The sequence below is a fragment of the Molothrus aeneus genome, chromosome 7 (assembly GCF_037042795.1).
Source record: "Molothrus aeneus isolate 106 chromosome 7, BPBGC_Maene_1.0, whole genome shotgun sequence".
Lineage (NCBI taxonomy): Eukaryota > Metazoa > Chordata > Aves > Passeriformes > Icteridae > Molothrus > Molothrus aeneus.
In genome coordinates this window covers 13199809-13213565 of record NC_089652.1, presented here as the reverse complement: position 1 = coordinate 13213565, position 13757 = coordinate 13199809, and the positions used below count along the sequence as shown (strand labels likewise).

The 13757-nt window shown below is 36.2% G+C and overlaps 2 protein-coding genes across 8 annotated transcripts in view; one reads left to right on the top strand and one right to left on the bottom strand.

Moving 5' to 3' along the window:
- The window catches only part of ADAM23 (ADAM metallopeptidase domain 23), a 65861-nt gene that overhangs the window by 30510 nt on the left and 21594 nt on the right, over window positions 1-13757 (top strand). For all 7 annotated transcript variants that reach the window (XM_066553892.1, XM_066553890.1, XM_066553893.1 and 4 more), the window contains exons 12-21: window positions 1764-1848; window positions 2621-2711; window positions 4282-4330; window positions 5857-5956; window positions 8476-8547; window positions 9295-9381; window positions 9543-9623; window positions 11551-11601; window positions 12074-12137; window positions 13397-13502. In XM_066553892.1, coding sequence (XP_066409989.1) covers window positions 1764-1848; window positions 2621-2711; window positions 4282-4330; window positions 5857-5956; window positions 8476-8547; window positions 9295-9381; window positions 9543-9623; window positions 11551-11601; window positions 12074-12137; window positions 13397-13502 — 786 coding nt within the window. The remainder of the gene's footprint in view (window positions 1-1763; window positions 1849-2620; window positions 2712-4281; window positions 4331-5856; window positions 5957-8475; window positions 8548-9294; window positions 9382-9542; window positions 9624-11550; window positions 11602-12073; window positions 12138-13396; window positions 13503-13757) is intronic.
- The window catches only part of DYTN (dystrotelin), a 73776-nt gene continuing 60474 nt past the window's right edge, over window positions 456-13757 (bottom strand). The window contains exon 15 of the mRNA XM_066553896.1: window positions 456-739. The gene's annotated coding sequence lies outside the window, so the exon portion shown is untranslated. The remainder of the gene's footprint in view (window positions 740-13757) is intronic.

The following is a 13757-nucleotide window of genomic DNA, read 5'->3' as shown; positions in this document are numbered from 1 at the left end:
TTTTTAATAGGTGTCGTATTATAATAGGTGTCCATGGTCATGTGGATAGATGAATGTCTTTGCAACCTGGAGACAGTGTCATGTGTGAAGTGTCTTTAGATGAGCTCTTAAGGACACTTAGCTTTGCTAATCAGGTGTGTAATGTGCTGCTTTTCCAGTTATGATCAGGAGAGGGCAGAGCTGACAGCATTATGTGTTGCCACAAGAGTGTTCCAGTTAGTAAATTTATTCACACATGTGGCTGCAGTGATGATTTGTTAATGGAAGGTCTCCTTTACAGCTGTAATGAATTGTTCTGAGACACAAAGGATTTTCAGAGGAAATTCCACTTGCATCACTAGGCACGACTTCAGCCTTGAGCAAGGATTATTTTCCTTCATGGCATTGTAAGCAAAGAGGAGGAAATGTGTGCTCCCCTGTGCAGCACAGGGAAAGATCTTAAGCTGTCTCCCAGCAGCATGTCATACTGTAAGGATGGAGTAACTAACGTCTTCCATGGTGAATGTTTTTTTGCCTGTAGTTCATCTTCTGCAGAAGAAGATAAAAATAGGGGATGAATAATTTCCTCCATATTTTCTTAATACTGGCATCACAGTACAACGCTGATTTTGTTCTTCATAATACAGGCTCAGTGCTGCTGACACGCACTTTTAGTGACTTCCATGCATGTTTTGTGTCACCTGTTGAAGAGTTTGCCAGCAAACAGGCTCTTCTCATGGTGAAAGGTATCAAATCCAACCTGAAATACAAGAAGTTCCATTTAAACATAGGGCAAAAAACCCCTTTCACTGTGAAGTTGGTCAGATGCTGGAACGGGCTGCACAGAGAGAGACTATGGAGTGCCCATGCTTGGAGATGTTCCAAAGCTAGTGGAACATGGCATGCTCCAGCTGAGCCTCCTTGGAGCTGGGGAGAGGTGAATAGAACATTCCAAAAGTGCCTGCAGTCCTGTCTGTTGTAAAGCCCCTGGCTGTAAGCGTTTAGTTAAGCTGCAATCTGAAAGTTCTGATGGCTGTTAGAATGTTCTGAAAAATAAAGACATACCTGTATGGGGTAACCTGTCATTTTAAAAAAACCCATCAATTTTCAGAGGTTAGGTCATTTATACATCATGCAGGATCGCTGTAGGTTGTTTGTAGGCTGTGTAGATTTATTGTTATGACTATGAAGTTAAAATAGGTGTAATTCATAGTAATTTATAGGCATTTTATTGAATAAGTTAGATCTTCCAGATTACATTACTTAACTAAATTATTTGGAGCTTATTAACAACAAATAAATAAAGAGCAGTATTAAATTACTTTCCCTTTAGATGTACTTCTCAGTCTTTTCATTGGGACTTAAAACTTAAATTGCTTTGGATTGAGATAATAATTTTTAAAGTCCTCAGTACTGGTACATTTCAGAACAGAATTCCTTCACGACAAATCATAAATTGGAATATATTGTGAACTTTTTAAAGAAATGTTATTACTGTATTATCTTAGGAGTCTGGCACTCAAGCTTTCTGTGCTTGGTTTGTTTGTGGGTTAAGACTGATTCTGACTCTAGAAGAGAAAAATAGTATTTGTGTCAAAGCTTACATAAAACCACCTCTCTCAGTGTTGGTATTCTGTTTGTAAACTTGCAGTTGCTTGTTATGCTAGAAATAGATGAATGTACATGCAATCTGTCATAGTATGTGTGAGAGTATGCTCTTTCAATAAGCTCTTGGTGCCCAATGTCAACGTGTTAAAATTTCTTCATTTTTATTTGTTTGTAAGGAATGTGACATTTCATTACAAAAGGAGCAGCTTAAGTTACTTTGGAGGTGTTTGCTCTGTGGCCAGAGGAGTAGGAGTGAATGAGGTAATTTTTTTTTTCCATGACTAAAGTGAAATAAAGTAGAATCTCTACATTATAATCTTAAGAGTTCATATGTTTCAGTATCCAGGGCTTTAAATATAATTTACATATTAAAAAGTTAGGATTCTCACAGCCAGCCTTCTTGATCATCATCAAACTACTGCTCAGAATGCCTTTCTTTTTAGAAAGTATTTCTCCTATCTGCATTATTCTCTTAAAGAGAACTTAAATTGCCTTTTATTATATTTAACAGAAATTCAGACCCAAAAATCTCAGAAGGAGTATTTGAAACACAGCACTGAATGCTCTTTGTCTTACCACTGTAAGATATTTGATCTTCTGAGGTACCAATGTCTTGTGATTCTTCCTGACATTTTTAACATTGAAATTAGAAAACAAATTGTCCCTGTGTATTGATTTTTTTTTTCTATTATTGCTATTTTTTTCCTCAGTGCAGTGTTAAATTGATAATGAAATTCTCCTGGTTTTATGTGGGTTAAATCCTGCTATTACAAAACTGTACTGCATATATATCAAATAAACTTCTTTCTTTAGATTATCCAGTGGGGAGAGGTTGCCTGAGATTAGGAGAGGAATATTTTATCTGTTATGTACTTTGAGTTTATTTTCTTTATATGCACACAGAATTGTGATTGACTGCACTGAATTATTGAAGTAGTAGATATGTGGTAAGGCAGAAAGAGCCAGTGTAGTGTTCATTACAATAACTAATGGGTTTTTGTTTTTTTATAATTGTGCTTCTCTTGGAATGCAGTATGGCCTCCCTTTGCCCATGGCACAGGAACTAGCCCAGAGTCTTGCTCAGAATCTTGGAATACAATGGGAGCCAGCTGCCAGGAAACCGAGTATGTACACGAAGTCTTTTGTCTTCCTTAGCTAAATGCAAACACTTCCTTTATTGTGTTTGAGAAAAATGCCAAAATTACTGTAACTATAGAACAAGAATTGCTGCTTTTGGAAATATATGTAGTGAAATTTCAGCCTACCAAAATAAGAGCTGCCAGTTTAGTGACATTTTGCATGACCTCAGTGATGTCCTGTGTCAAGATTAGATTCATAACCAATATTCAAAGGTATATTGGTAAAAACACCATTAATTTAATTTAGAACTTATTGTCTATCATCATGAAATCTGTCAGTCCAATAGAACAATCTCTGACTTCTTGAAATGCAAAAATACCTGATTTACAATTGAAGAAATGGTAAGGAGTTGACACCCAGTCTAGTGTGACATTTGCTCAACTTGTTACCTTGCTGCTTCACAGTCAGACCAGATTTGTGTTACCTGAACATGTGTAGAGTGTTGGTACAAAAACTGCTGCAAACCCCTTTTCAGGGCTAAAGAAAATTGTTTGGTTTTTGACTTGCATCTTGTAATGAGTTTGGCTACCTGCTTTCTTTGTTTCCTCTTTAAAAATGTGAATAATAATGTTGACTTTATTGTGAATCACTTCAAAAATCTGTGAATTAGGAAACCATGCTTAGGAATATTGTTTTGTAAAGCATTGCTTTTAAATTGTGTAAACTAGCCAATTGCTAAACTATTTTCTATATAATTGTTTTACAGGTAAAACAGAGTTCATACAATTTGGAAATCAGAGTATTTTTAAACTGAAAAATAGAGGTTTTTGATATGATAGCTTAGTGTCCTCATTTGGATGCCCTTTATAGAGAAAGATTAATGAAAGACCTGGGGAGAGTAGAAATAACCACATAAATGGTTTCTAAATATTTTCCATGGAGAAACTCTGGATTTCCAGTAGTAACTACAGTACATCTATCTTTGGTAGATCATTTTTATGGGCAGTTTGCAGCTTCTGTTTTACCAACCATAAGGTGCTGATCTTTTGTTTTTATGTTATGAATTTGGTCACTGTTGACTTACATGCTGTAGCTGTAAGTAAACTGTAAATCCATTTTCATTCAACTACTTTTTCGGATGAATGTTTGATTGGCTGATTGACATATTACTGTTAGTAATTTTGTGCTAAAGGAAAAAAGCCTGGCCTGTCCAGTAACAATCCTCTTTCAGGGTATTCTGTATTTTTAGGGAGGAGAAAATGTGAACATTTAAAATCATCAATATTATGTGTACTGCAGACAGCCTTGTGCTGCCTGTTTTGAGAGCATGAAGGGAAGAACCTTGCCAACTATTTTTAGCTTTGTGTAGTGCCTGAAATTTTGTATTGAGCCTTAAGAACCTGCAGATATGGTAATCTGAAAGTATTGTATTAAGGTGTTAGTATGTCTTCAAGTGGGCTGGTTTCATTTTTGGGGCTAGAGTTTGTACAGCCAAGCAACCATCAAATCTTTGTATAATTAGTCAAGCTCCATTTTTATAGTACTTTATATTTTATTGTAAGCATATTTGTAACTTCTCTCCTTTTCTGTTGTATTTTGGTCTTGTCTGAGAAGAGTGTGACTGCACTGAATCCTGGGGTGGTTGCATCATGGAGGAAACAGGGTATGTCATAAATATCAGTACTTGAGGGCTCTGGAATGAGTTCATAGTTTACATGATGGCAGAAATATTTATGCATTCAGTTTTATCCATGTGTTTTAGTGCTAATAAACGAAAAACCAGAAACAGTTGGAACTCAATCCTTAGGTAAATAAATGGTCAGTGAAGTCTGAAGGGGAAGCACATCTATATGGGAGGAATTTCATTGCCCTCCACTCTCACACACTGCCAATGATTCTTTTCTCTATACTGTAAGCAATTGAGTAGAAAAGGATAACTGCTGAAATACAGGGGTTTGAGTCTTAGAAATCACTTCCTGTCAGTATCTTGCTCACTGTGGAAGCTTGATTGCAAAAATCATGGAGAAAATTAGTTACAAATGAGACAGAAGGAACTTCGTTTCTTTGTGCGGTATTTGGAAATTGATTCCTCAGTAGAGTTACTTTGTGGCTTCCCTGTAGACTTGTAATTCTCAGCCACTGTGGGAGTGCAGCAGAAAACCATTCCATAAATTTGCTCCTGGAATCCAAGGTAAAGCATTGATCAGAATAGATAGTTCATGTGGTGAGTTCATCAAAGTATTGGTCTTGCATGGAAATATCAGAAGAAGAGGCTGTGGAATAAACCTCCTCTGTAACAAAGGTTAACAGTAAACAAAAACCAGGAGCCAGAAACATGAACCAGGATGGTCATGTAGAAGCTGATAAAGGACTGACTAATGAAATGAGGGAATAATTAGCTGCACTTTAAAGCCTTTTCACTTAACTCCATCAGTGTCAGGAGACATTTTTTCTGTATGGAATAATTCAGTGGGGAAATAGCTCAGTGGCAGTGAGCTGTTAGGAGAGGAATGGCAAACCTCCTTATGGTATGGTTACCCCAATCTTTCATAGTGTGAATAGATCTCATTCCCAGATCTCAAAACATGACTAATAAACATATCAGACAATTTCTGAGTGAGAAATTACTAATTAACTACATTTTCAATAGTCTGGGAAAAAGATTGAGTTGAGGAAATACGAGAGAAGTCTGTAACATTATGCAAAAATAATTACTCTTTCTTCTAGTATAAGAACTAAGGAGACATGAAACGAGATTAGCAAATATGACAGAAGAAAATGGGATGAAATCGTTCTTCTACCAGTTTGTATTAAGCTGTGAAACTTCTTGCTGTAGCATCTTGTAGGTGTTAAAAAAAAACCTGAGAGGATACTGGATTATGCATGCAATAGAAAGGGTGAATAGCAGCTACTATGATAATGTGGGTTTACCTTATTAAGAAGTTTAAAACCTACAGTTTTATATACTGTACATAAAGTAGAAATATAAAGAAGGTAAAATGTTTTAAAATTTTTCTTTTGTTCTGATTTTATTATTCGAGAATAAGACTGAGCTGTTATACTGTTGCACACAGTGGTTGCAAGAAACTGGGATTTACAGTATTTAAAAAAGGTTGTGACCCCTTTGCCCCTTTCCAGTTGCTGGTGATGTTTCAAGGCATTTACTCACCTGGTTCTTTACCATTTTAGGGTATACCATTCCAGGAAATTCTCCAAATGCAGCATTGCAGAATACAAAGAATTTTTACTTCGTGGGGGCGGTGCCTGTCTTTTTAACAGGCCAACAAAGGTAATAAATAACTTGGTACTCAGGACATCTGCTACACATTGTAATGAAGATGTAATCATTTCACTGGCATCATCTCTTCTCAAATTTATTCAGATGTCTCTGTGGGTATTTTCTTGAGGCTGTAATTAGCTGTTCAACCCCTTTAGCATTTTAAAATAATATTGAGAGGAATGCAACTTGATTTCCATAATTCTTCATACTCAAATAATGACAAATTCAGTATAAATGCACCACTTATTAAGCTGGAAGTAGTGCAAAATAAATCCAGAAGTGTATGCTGCACCTATCCTCAATTCTTGGACTTTGTGTCTGAGGTTGTTCAAAAGAATGCCAGTTACCACATTAGGAAATAGAAATCCATAGCTGATTTCATATAGACAGTAGTAACTTTTGGTTGTTCTCAACTTCATTCATGTTAGCTTCATTTCATTTCAAATCTACATCTAGCAAGCTATCATTCATAGCTGTTTCCTTCTGCCATTGCTTTTTTGCCTAAAAACTTAACAAGGTCATAATTTTTTCTAAGACAATGTTAGCCTGACATCCCTGTAAAGCTGAGCAGTATAAAAATATTCCATGTGGCTCTTTTTGCCAAGTAAGAGCAATCCAAAGCATTAATATTCTATTGAATCATAGTGTCAAACTGCTGTCCTTGTAGAATTTAATACCACATGAGGCTATTAGGCTGTTCTGTTTACTATGCTATACCCTTTGGTGGACCATCACCTTGCACAATTAACTAAAAAAAATTTTGCTTGTTCAAGTGGTTTTGAATCTTTTCCCAGGGTAGCAATCTTTGCTTATAGAATAAGAATGCAAGAATTCTTACACAAAGGAATAAATAGGGAAATGGAAAAACACAGCTTCAGTTTTTAGTGACTGTTGTCAGGCAAAGTAATGTGAAGAAGTTGTCAATTTGACTCAATTTGACAGGATAAAAATCTGATTTATTTTCAGGAAAAGGCTTATGGGGAAATGGTTGAATTATCTTTATATATTATCTGTGCCAGTGCTTTACAGCTTTAAAGTACTTTGGGAGGGAAAAATAATCATACTATGTTTAGAATGCTTTTATTTGGAGGTCAGGAGGTAAGGTAGAAAACTGTGTGTTTAATCCTTTGGTAAGTAAAACAGAGTTGTTAAGCAGTCACCATGATGCCATTTAAAGAATTATATCCTGAGTTATGCTCTGACATGTAGATGAACATTAAATGGTTCATGATTGCCATAGGAAATTTGCGTGTGCCTGCTTGTGTTCTGTAATTTTCTTGTTTGATAGAGAAATGAATTTCAGTTTCAGAGTAAGAGATCTTGCTGTTTGCACCAAAGTGTAGTAGAGACAGGAGCTTACAGAGGAGGGAAAAAAATTAAATGCTTTTTATAATCCTGTCAACATTACTGGTGAAGAAGAGTGCATATGGATATTTCTTCACTATTGATTTGCTTCTGGCACCCAAAATTGTAGGTGCTATTGATTACCTATATGGTTTATACAACAAAAGTGAAATGTTATATTTCTTTTTTACTTGGCATTATGATTCCCCCCCTGCCCCAACCAAAACTACCAAAGTAGAATTCCATACAAGTTCATATATAATTTGTATTGTATTTTATGTTGTGTTTCATATCTTGCTAGCTCTCCACAGCTTTACTTCCACTAAGCCCATGCAGAAAGGTTTACTCACATCTCTCACCCTTAGATTAATCTGTTCACATTTTAGCTTGTTAACTTCTAATTTAATTTCAACCATGTTCTAGTGGATGTGTTTCTGCTGCTAATATTTAATTAAATTGGTTATTCCTGATATTCTTATATGATTTTAAAGCAGAATTATATTGAAAACAGACAAGCCTCTTGCAGAATTATTTCTGTGACAAGACTGAAAAGTACCTTTAATCAAAATTACAATGTGTGAAACCACTGTAGAATCTGCACCATCCTGAGCTACAGAATTTATCTGCATTGTATCTATCTGGTTCTAGGATTAGCTGTTTAGTAGTCTTTGTATGTGCTTGTGTATAACTTACTAATAAGGCACATAGGATTTCCTTTTAGCAGTATTTATTTCTACTTATTATTCTCATGCACAAACATTGCAGAGGAACAGACAGTAGCTCATTGCATGAGCAAGTGTGGGTACCTGAGCAAATCCCAAGAATGATATTGTGGACTGGTTTCTTAAAGGAATTGTCAGAAAACTGGGAGTCCATGGAACAGGAATGAAATCCAAATGTCAACCCCTAAAATATTATTGTACTGTCTCTCTATTTATTATGCTTTTCTGAGATCAGTATCTCCTAAAGAGGACCAGCATTCCTGTGATTTGGCTGTATGCCTTTCATGTGTGAAAAATTCTGATGAGCAGCATTTGAAAACCACGCTGCCTTTTCTTCACTGAGGCATGGCACCTGCATTGTCTGGGACAGCACATTTTTGTGTAGCATTGCAGAAATGTGATACAGAAGTCACTTGACACTAGTTTTATTCTTACTTTGGGGTGGGGGCTTTTTTCTTTCAGCTCTTTGAAGCCACCGAGTGTGGAAATGGATATGTAGAAGCAGGAGAAGAATGTGATTGTGGTTTCCGAATGGTGAGTAGAGTTATAGATTGCTCCACAAGTCTTTCTTATAAAACTTATTAAGGTAAATTAAGTGATTGGTAAGAGAGGGGGGAAAGGTTGTGGAAATGAATTTGTTTTGCCTGTTGTTTGGGAACAATTTTGTTAAAAGCCTGTGTTAAAAAATATGACAATGAGTGCAAAGACAGTGTCCTCTGAAAGCTCCTGTTACACCAATGACAAGGCACAGCTGTTTCCCAGCAGTTTTTGAGTTGCACTGGAGAAGTGCTTACCTCTTGGCTTTCCTGGATAGCATATCTGGAGTGGGAAACTCCTTACCGATACTTTGGAGACTGGTGCCTGTTTTCAGACAGAACAAGTAAACTGTTGTTCTCTTCTCTATTGCAGAAATACTCCAATTATGTTTTTGCAAAAACCTGCCCTCTAGATTTGAGTTCTTGTTCTAGTATTTAAATATAATTGCACTTGTAATTAGGTTGGAGGTTTTTTCTGCATTGAATACTATTGAGCTAAGCAGCATAAGTTTGGCACAGGCCTCAGAAGGTGTGAATCCCTGTATTGCTATAGCATTGTATGTCACTGTTTTCCCCTTAGTATTTGAGTATTGCAAAGGCTTCTTCCAGCTGATAGTTTCAAATCATCAGTGCTAAACTGAATCTTTTGTCTGCTGGTATGTAATAATTTGATGTTGGAAAGATTGTGAAGAAAAAAATTTGTTTAAAATGGAAAACTAAACTTTTTGCTTATTTTTTTCTTCAGGAATGCTATGCAGACTGTTGTAAGAAGTGCTCTCTTTCTAATGGAGCTCATTGTAGTGATGGACCGTGCTGTAATACATCGTGTCTTGTGAGTGTTGCTGCCATGTATCAGTTGTTCTTTTCAGTTGTCTGTGGCAGTCATGTGCAGCCTGTTATAGAGTTATATTCAGAGTGTGTTTTAGGTAGAAGGAAAAGGTGCAGCATATGTAGGTGTATTCTTAGTGCTGAACTATGTTTTTAATTTTCTAGTTTTTCCCACGAGGTTATGACTGTCGATACGCAGTGAATGAGTGTGACATTGCAGAGTTCTGCACTGGGGATTCTGGACAGGTATGTGTACAGAAATGTTCTCTGCTTGCATTGCTGATGTTTGTTTGCAATCTTTTTTTGGTATACATTTAGCAGGAAAATTGTATTAACAAACTGCACAGTCATGTGCCCAAAATGATGATGTAATAATGGTGTGTGAACTATTGTAAACTCAGGAAAACAATAATCTAAGTGGACTCAAAAGATGGCTTCTCTAGGTTTATTTGGTTTTTATAAATCTTGGGGTTTTGTGTATAATATTTGTGTCAGGCATCCTTCTTTATTCTTTGCCTGGTCTATAACTTAAAAAATAAGAAGACACTGCCAATGTGAATGTATTCAAAGGTAATAACACTAAGATTTTATAAAATAAAATGGCTTAAAATAGAATTGTAGAAAATTACAACTAAAGGAGTATAGAAACACAGAATCATTTAGATTGGAAAAGACCTTTTAGATTGAGTGCTACCATGAACCCAGCACTGCCAACTCCACCACTAAACCACATCCCTAAATGCCACATCTACATGTCTTTTACATGCCTCTAGGGATGGTGATTTTCCTGTGATTTTCTGGGCAGCCTGTTCCAATGCTTGACAAGCCTTTTAGTGAAGGAGTTTTTCCTAATATCCAGCCTAAACCTCCCCAGCACAACTGAAGGCCATTTCCTCTCATCCTGTCATTTGTTACCTGAACAGGAGAGGCTGACTTCTATATCTCTACAACCTACTTTCAGGGAATTAGAGGGTAGAGGGTGAGAAGGTCCCCTCTGAACCTCCTCTTGTCCAGGCTAAACAACCCCAGATCCCTCAAACTGCTCCTTGTAAGACTTGTATAAAGTGTGTTATGTTTTCTAAGAGTGTGCACGTGTATGAGAATTTTAAAAGTTGCAGATCTTACGCATTTGTCCTGAAAACATTTGGCTAATGTAAAATACAGGAATAAACAGCAACCAGAATGTTGTTTCAATTTTATTTCTTTTAAATAGTCAACATCCTGTACATTTTCCATTTTCACAGCAACTTTGATGTTTTAGGTGACATACACTCCTTTTCAATATTGAATGTTTATATATTTATTCTATTTGTATAAGAACTTCATAACTGATGCAGTCATCTACTGCATCAAGTTCTTAGCCTTGAAGAAATGAGATTCAGGACAAATCACAATCTCTTTGGACATTGACTGTAGTTATAAATGCCAATAAATTAGCAATAGCTTCCTTTTATTTTATCATCTGAGACATCAACACATAGACAAGTAGCTATTGCCAATATTTTATCATAAATCTTTTGCTCTGTAGATGGAGCATTCTTAATGAGAGAGAGGAGGGCTTTCTCAAGCTGCCCTCAGAGTGTTGGCTAACACAGTCCAGTGCAGCAGCATTCTCTTTCCAAATTTTCACGGGTCCCTTTTAGATGAGGAAAAACCTTAAGAACGGTTTAAAGTGAGTCCTTACTTTAATAGTCTGAGGTTTCTGGACCCAGTGATTTGTTTGTACGAAAGAATTTCCAATGCCAAGAGAACATAACAATTAAGATCATTAAGCCCCCTGAAGCTCTGTAAGCAATAGACTGGTAGGCTGTGACCAGGTGCTCCCTCACTGTTGTAGTGGAACTGAAATGCATGGGGTGACAGTGTTGCAAACATGGCCCCAGTATTAGCTACCAAACGTCCTCTTACTGAACACATTGGCTTTCATTTTGCCTCACCTCCTTAATTTCTTCTTGGAATATGCAGGAAGTTGAACTTGAACATTGTATTTCATGGCTCAAGATGTTAATTTTTTCGTTTCTATTTGTAGCTGTGAAGATTATTGCACTAATTATGTTTTCAACTCCCTTTATATATGGTGTCCGATTTTCTTAAAAACAGGAAAATTCCATATGTGATAATCTGATGTATTATTACAGTACTCATGACAATAAAGATTCTTAATTTTTTTCAGTGTCCACCAAATCTTCATAAACAAGATGGGTATGCCTGTGATTCTAGTCAGGTATGGAGTGTTTTAAAATCCCTGCACATCAGCAAATAGAAATCAACATATTCTTGTTTTGTTTTGGCATTGATTTTTTAAAATCCCGTGTTCCATATTTCTTCATAAATTTTATCCTTTAAACATCAATGTTGCTTGTGTTTTATGCACTCTATGAATTGTAATAATTTCTACTTTGAGTGAAATCCACTTGGTATCTCTACATTTTATACATAGATATTTTATTACACTCCATGTTAATAAGTTCTTTCCAGCTATGTAAACGTATAAAGCAACTGCTTAAATGTCAGTGAGTATTGGACACAAACTGGCTTTGGGAATCTGGGCCAAAATGTGTACTTCATCTACCCAAATTCATGGAATCTACATCCCAACATGCATGTGAAGGGTGGCAATGAGACATTTGTTGTGGGAGGGGAAGGAGATGAAGTTGTTTTCATTTCTCATTCCTAACATGTTGTATTTTGTTTAGGGTCGTTGCTATAATGGTGAATGCAAGACAAGAGATAATCAGTGCAAATATATCTGGGGATCTAGTAGGTTGACTTTAACTACCTTAAATGTATTTTATTTCTAGTTCATTCCTGCCTTTGCTTTGGATTTTTCATGTTTTTATTTTTTGTTCTTGTCACTACAAGTTAAAGTTTTCTGCTCAGTAGAGTGAGTAGACTGCAGTGGGAAAATGACTTGATTGCCAAGTGGAATTCTGCATCTGGGAGTGTTGTCAGTGGGAGTGATGATGTGGCTGCAGATCTGGGTAGGGCAGCAAAAGCTGCTGGTGGGGAGAGGGGGTTGAGGATTTTTTGGTTATAGTTCAAAACCAGATGTTTTGGGCTTTTCTTTAAAGACAGTCTCCAGTTTCATTATCCCATCAGTGGTTCATGCCAAAGCTGCTCCACCTTGCCTCTCTTTCCTATACTATTCTCCAAGTCAGGAAAGTTAGTACATTGATGTGACCTTAAATATGCATAGTGTGATTTAAGTCCAGAGGTGTTGAGTTAAACAGAATTGCAATTGCAATGGGCTTTGCTTGTAGCAGAGAGGGGCTGAATGTTCTGTGAAAGGACTTGGAGACAATTGAGCAGAGTAGGACTCCCAGGACGTCCTGTGCTCTGGCATTTAGTGTGCTCTTGTGCATTTTGTCTAATCATAACTGCCACTGAGACCACTCTGTCTTATTATTTTATCTTCCTCTATATAATTGTTGTGCTTTTCTATTTTCTTTTTTTTAGGTTCATTTTTAGAAAAAACAAATAAGCTCATCAGTAAATAATTATGGGTTTAAAACCTATTAGTTCAGAATTTTACTCCTAAAAATAAGTAAAAATTACACTGTGTTCAAGTTTGGTTTCCTGTGAACATCTGAAAAATAGAATAAAATCAACATTGAGTTGATGTCAGAACATATGCTTATCATAAATGTCCTATATAAAACCTTCTGAAATGCAGATCAGGAAAAATTACAGTGAAAAACAACTAGATTAAATCGATGTGCAACTGTTATGAAGTGAACAAAATTAGACCACAGGTAAATTTCATATGCAGAATACAATGCAGACACCATGGAGGCTACTTTTAGAAGTTCAGAGCAAATTTTGAACATATCTTATAGATACTTCAGTTTAGCCTGCTCTCCCTTTTAGTCACTGGAAAATACCATCTGTGCACATACATGTGTATGTAAATTGATGGTTTGTATTAAAAAAATTGCAGAGAACGACTGCAATAAATTATGCAAGTTTCAAAGCTGTCATGTTGCTAGTGAAAAGCATGTTTCTTTTTTCTTCATCAACAGAGTCTTCAGGATCTGACAAATTTTGTTATGAAAAGCTAAATACAGAAGGCACAACAAAAGGAAACTGTGGAAAGGATGGAGACCGATGGATTCAGTGCAGCAAACAGTAAGTTCAGTTTGGTAGAGATTATTTGTAATTTAAATAGATTGGTAATGGTTTAATATTATCTACTTTTTCTACTTTTTCATGCATGTTTCAGCAGCTTGTTTTGCCTTATTTTGCATCTCTTTTCCCTCATGAGGTTTGCATCTTGAAAAAATTGCACTCTGACAATTCTATAAGTGACTCAGCAATAGATTTGTAAAGCATTCTAGATTTTCAGAAGAATATACTGTGACTTCAGATATTTCAGAGTAGCTG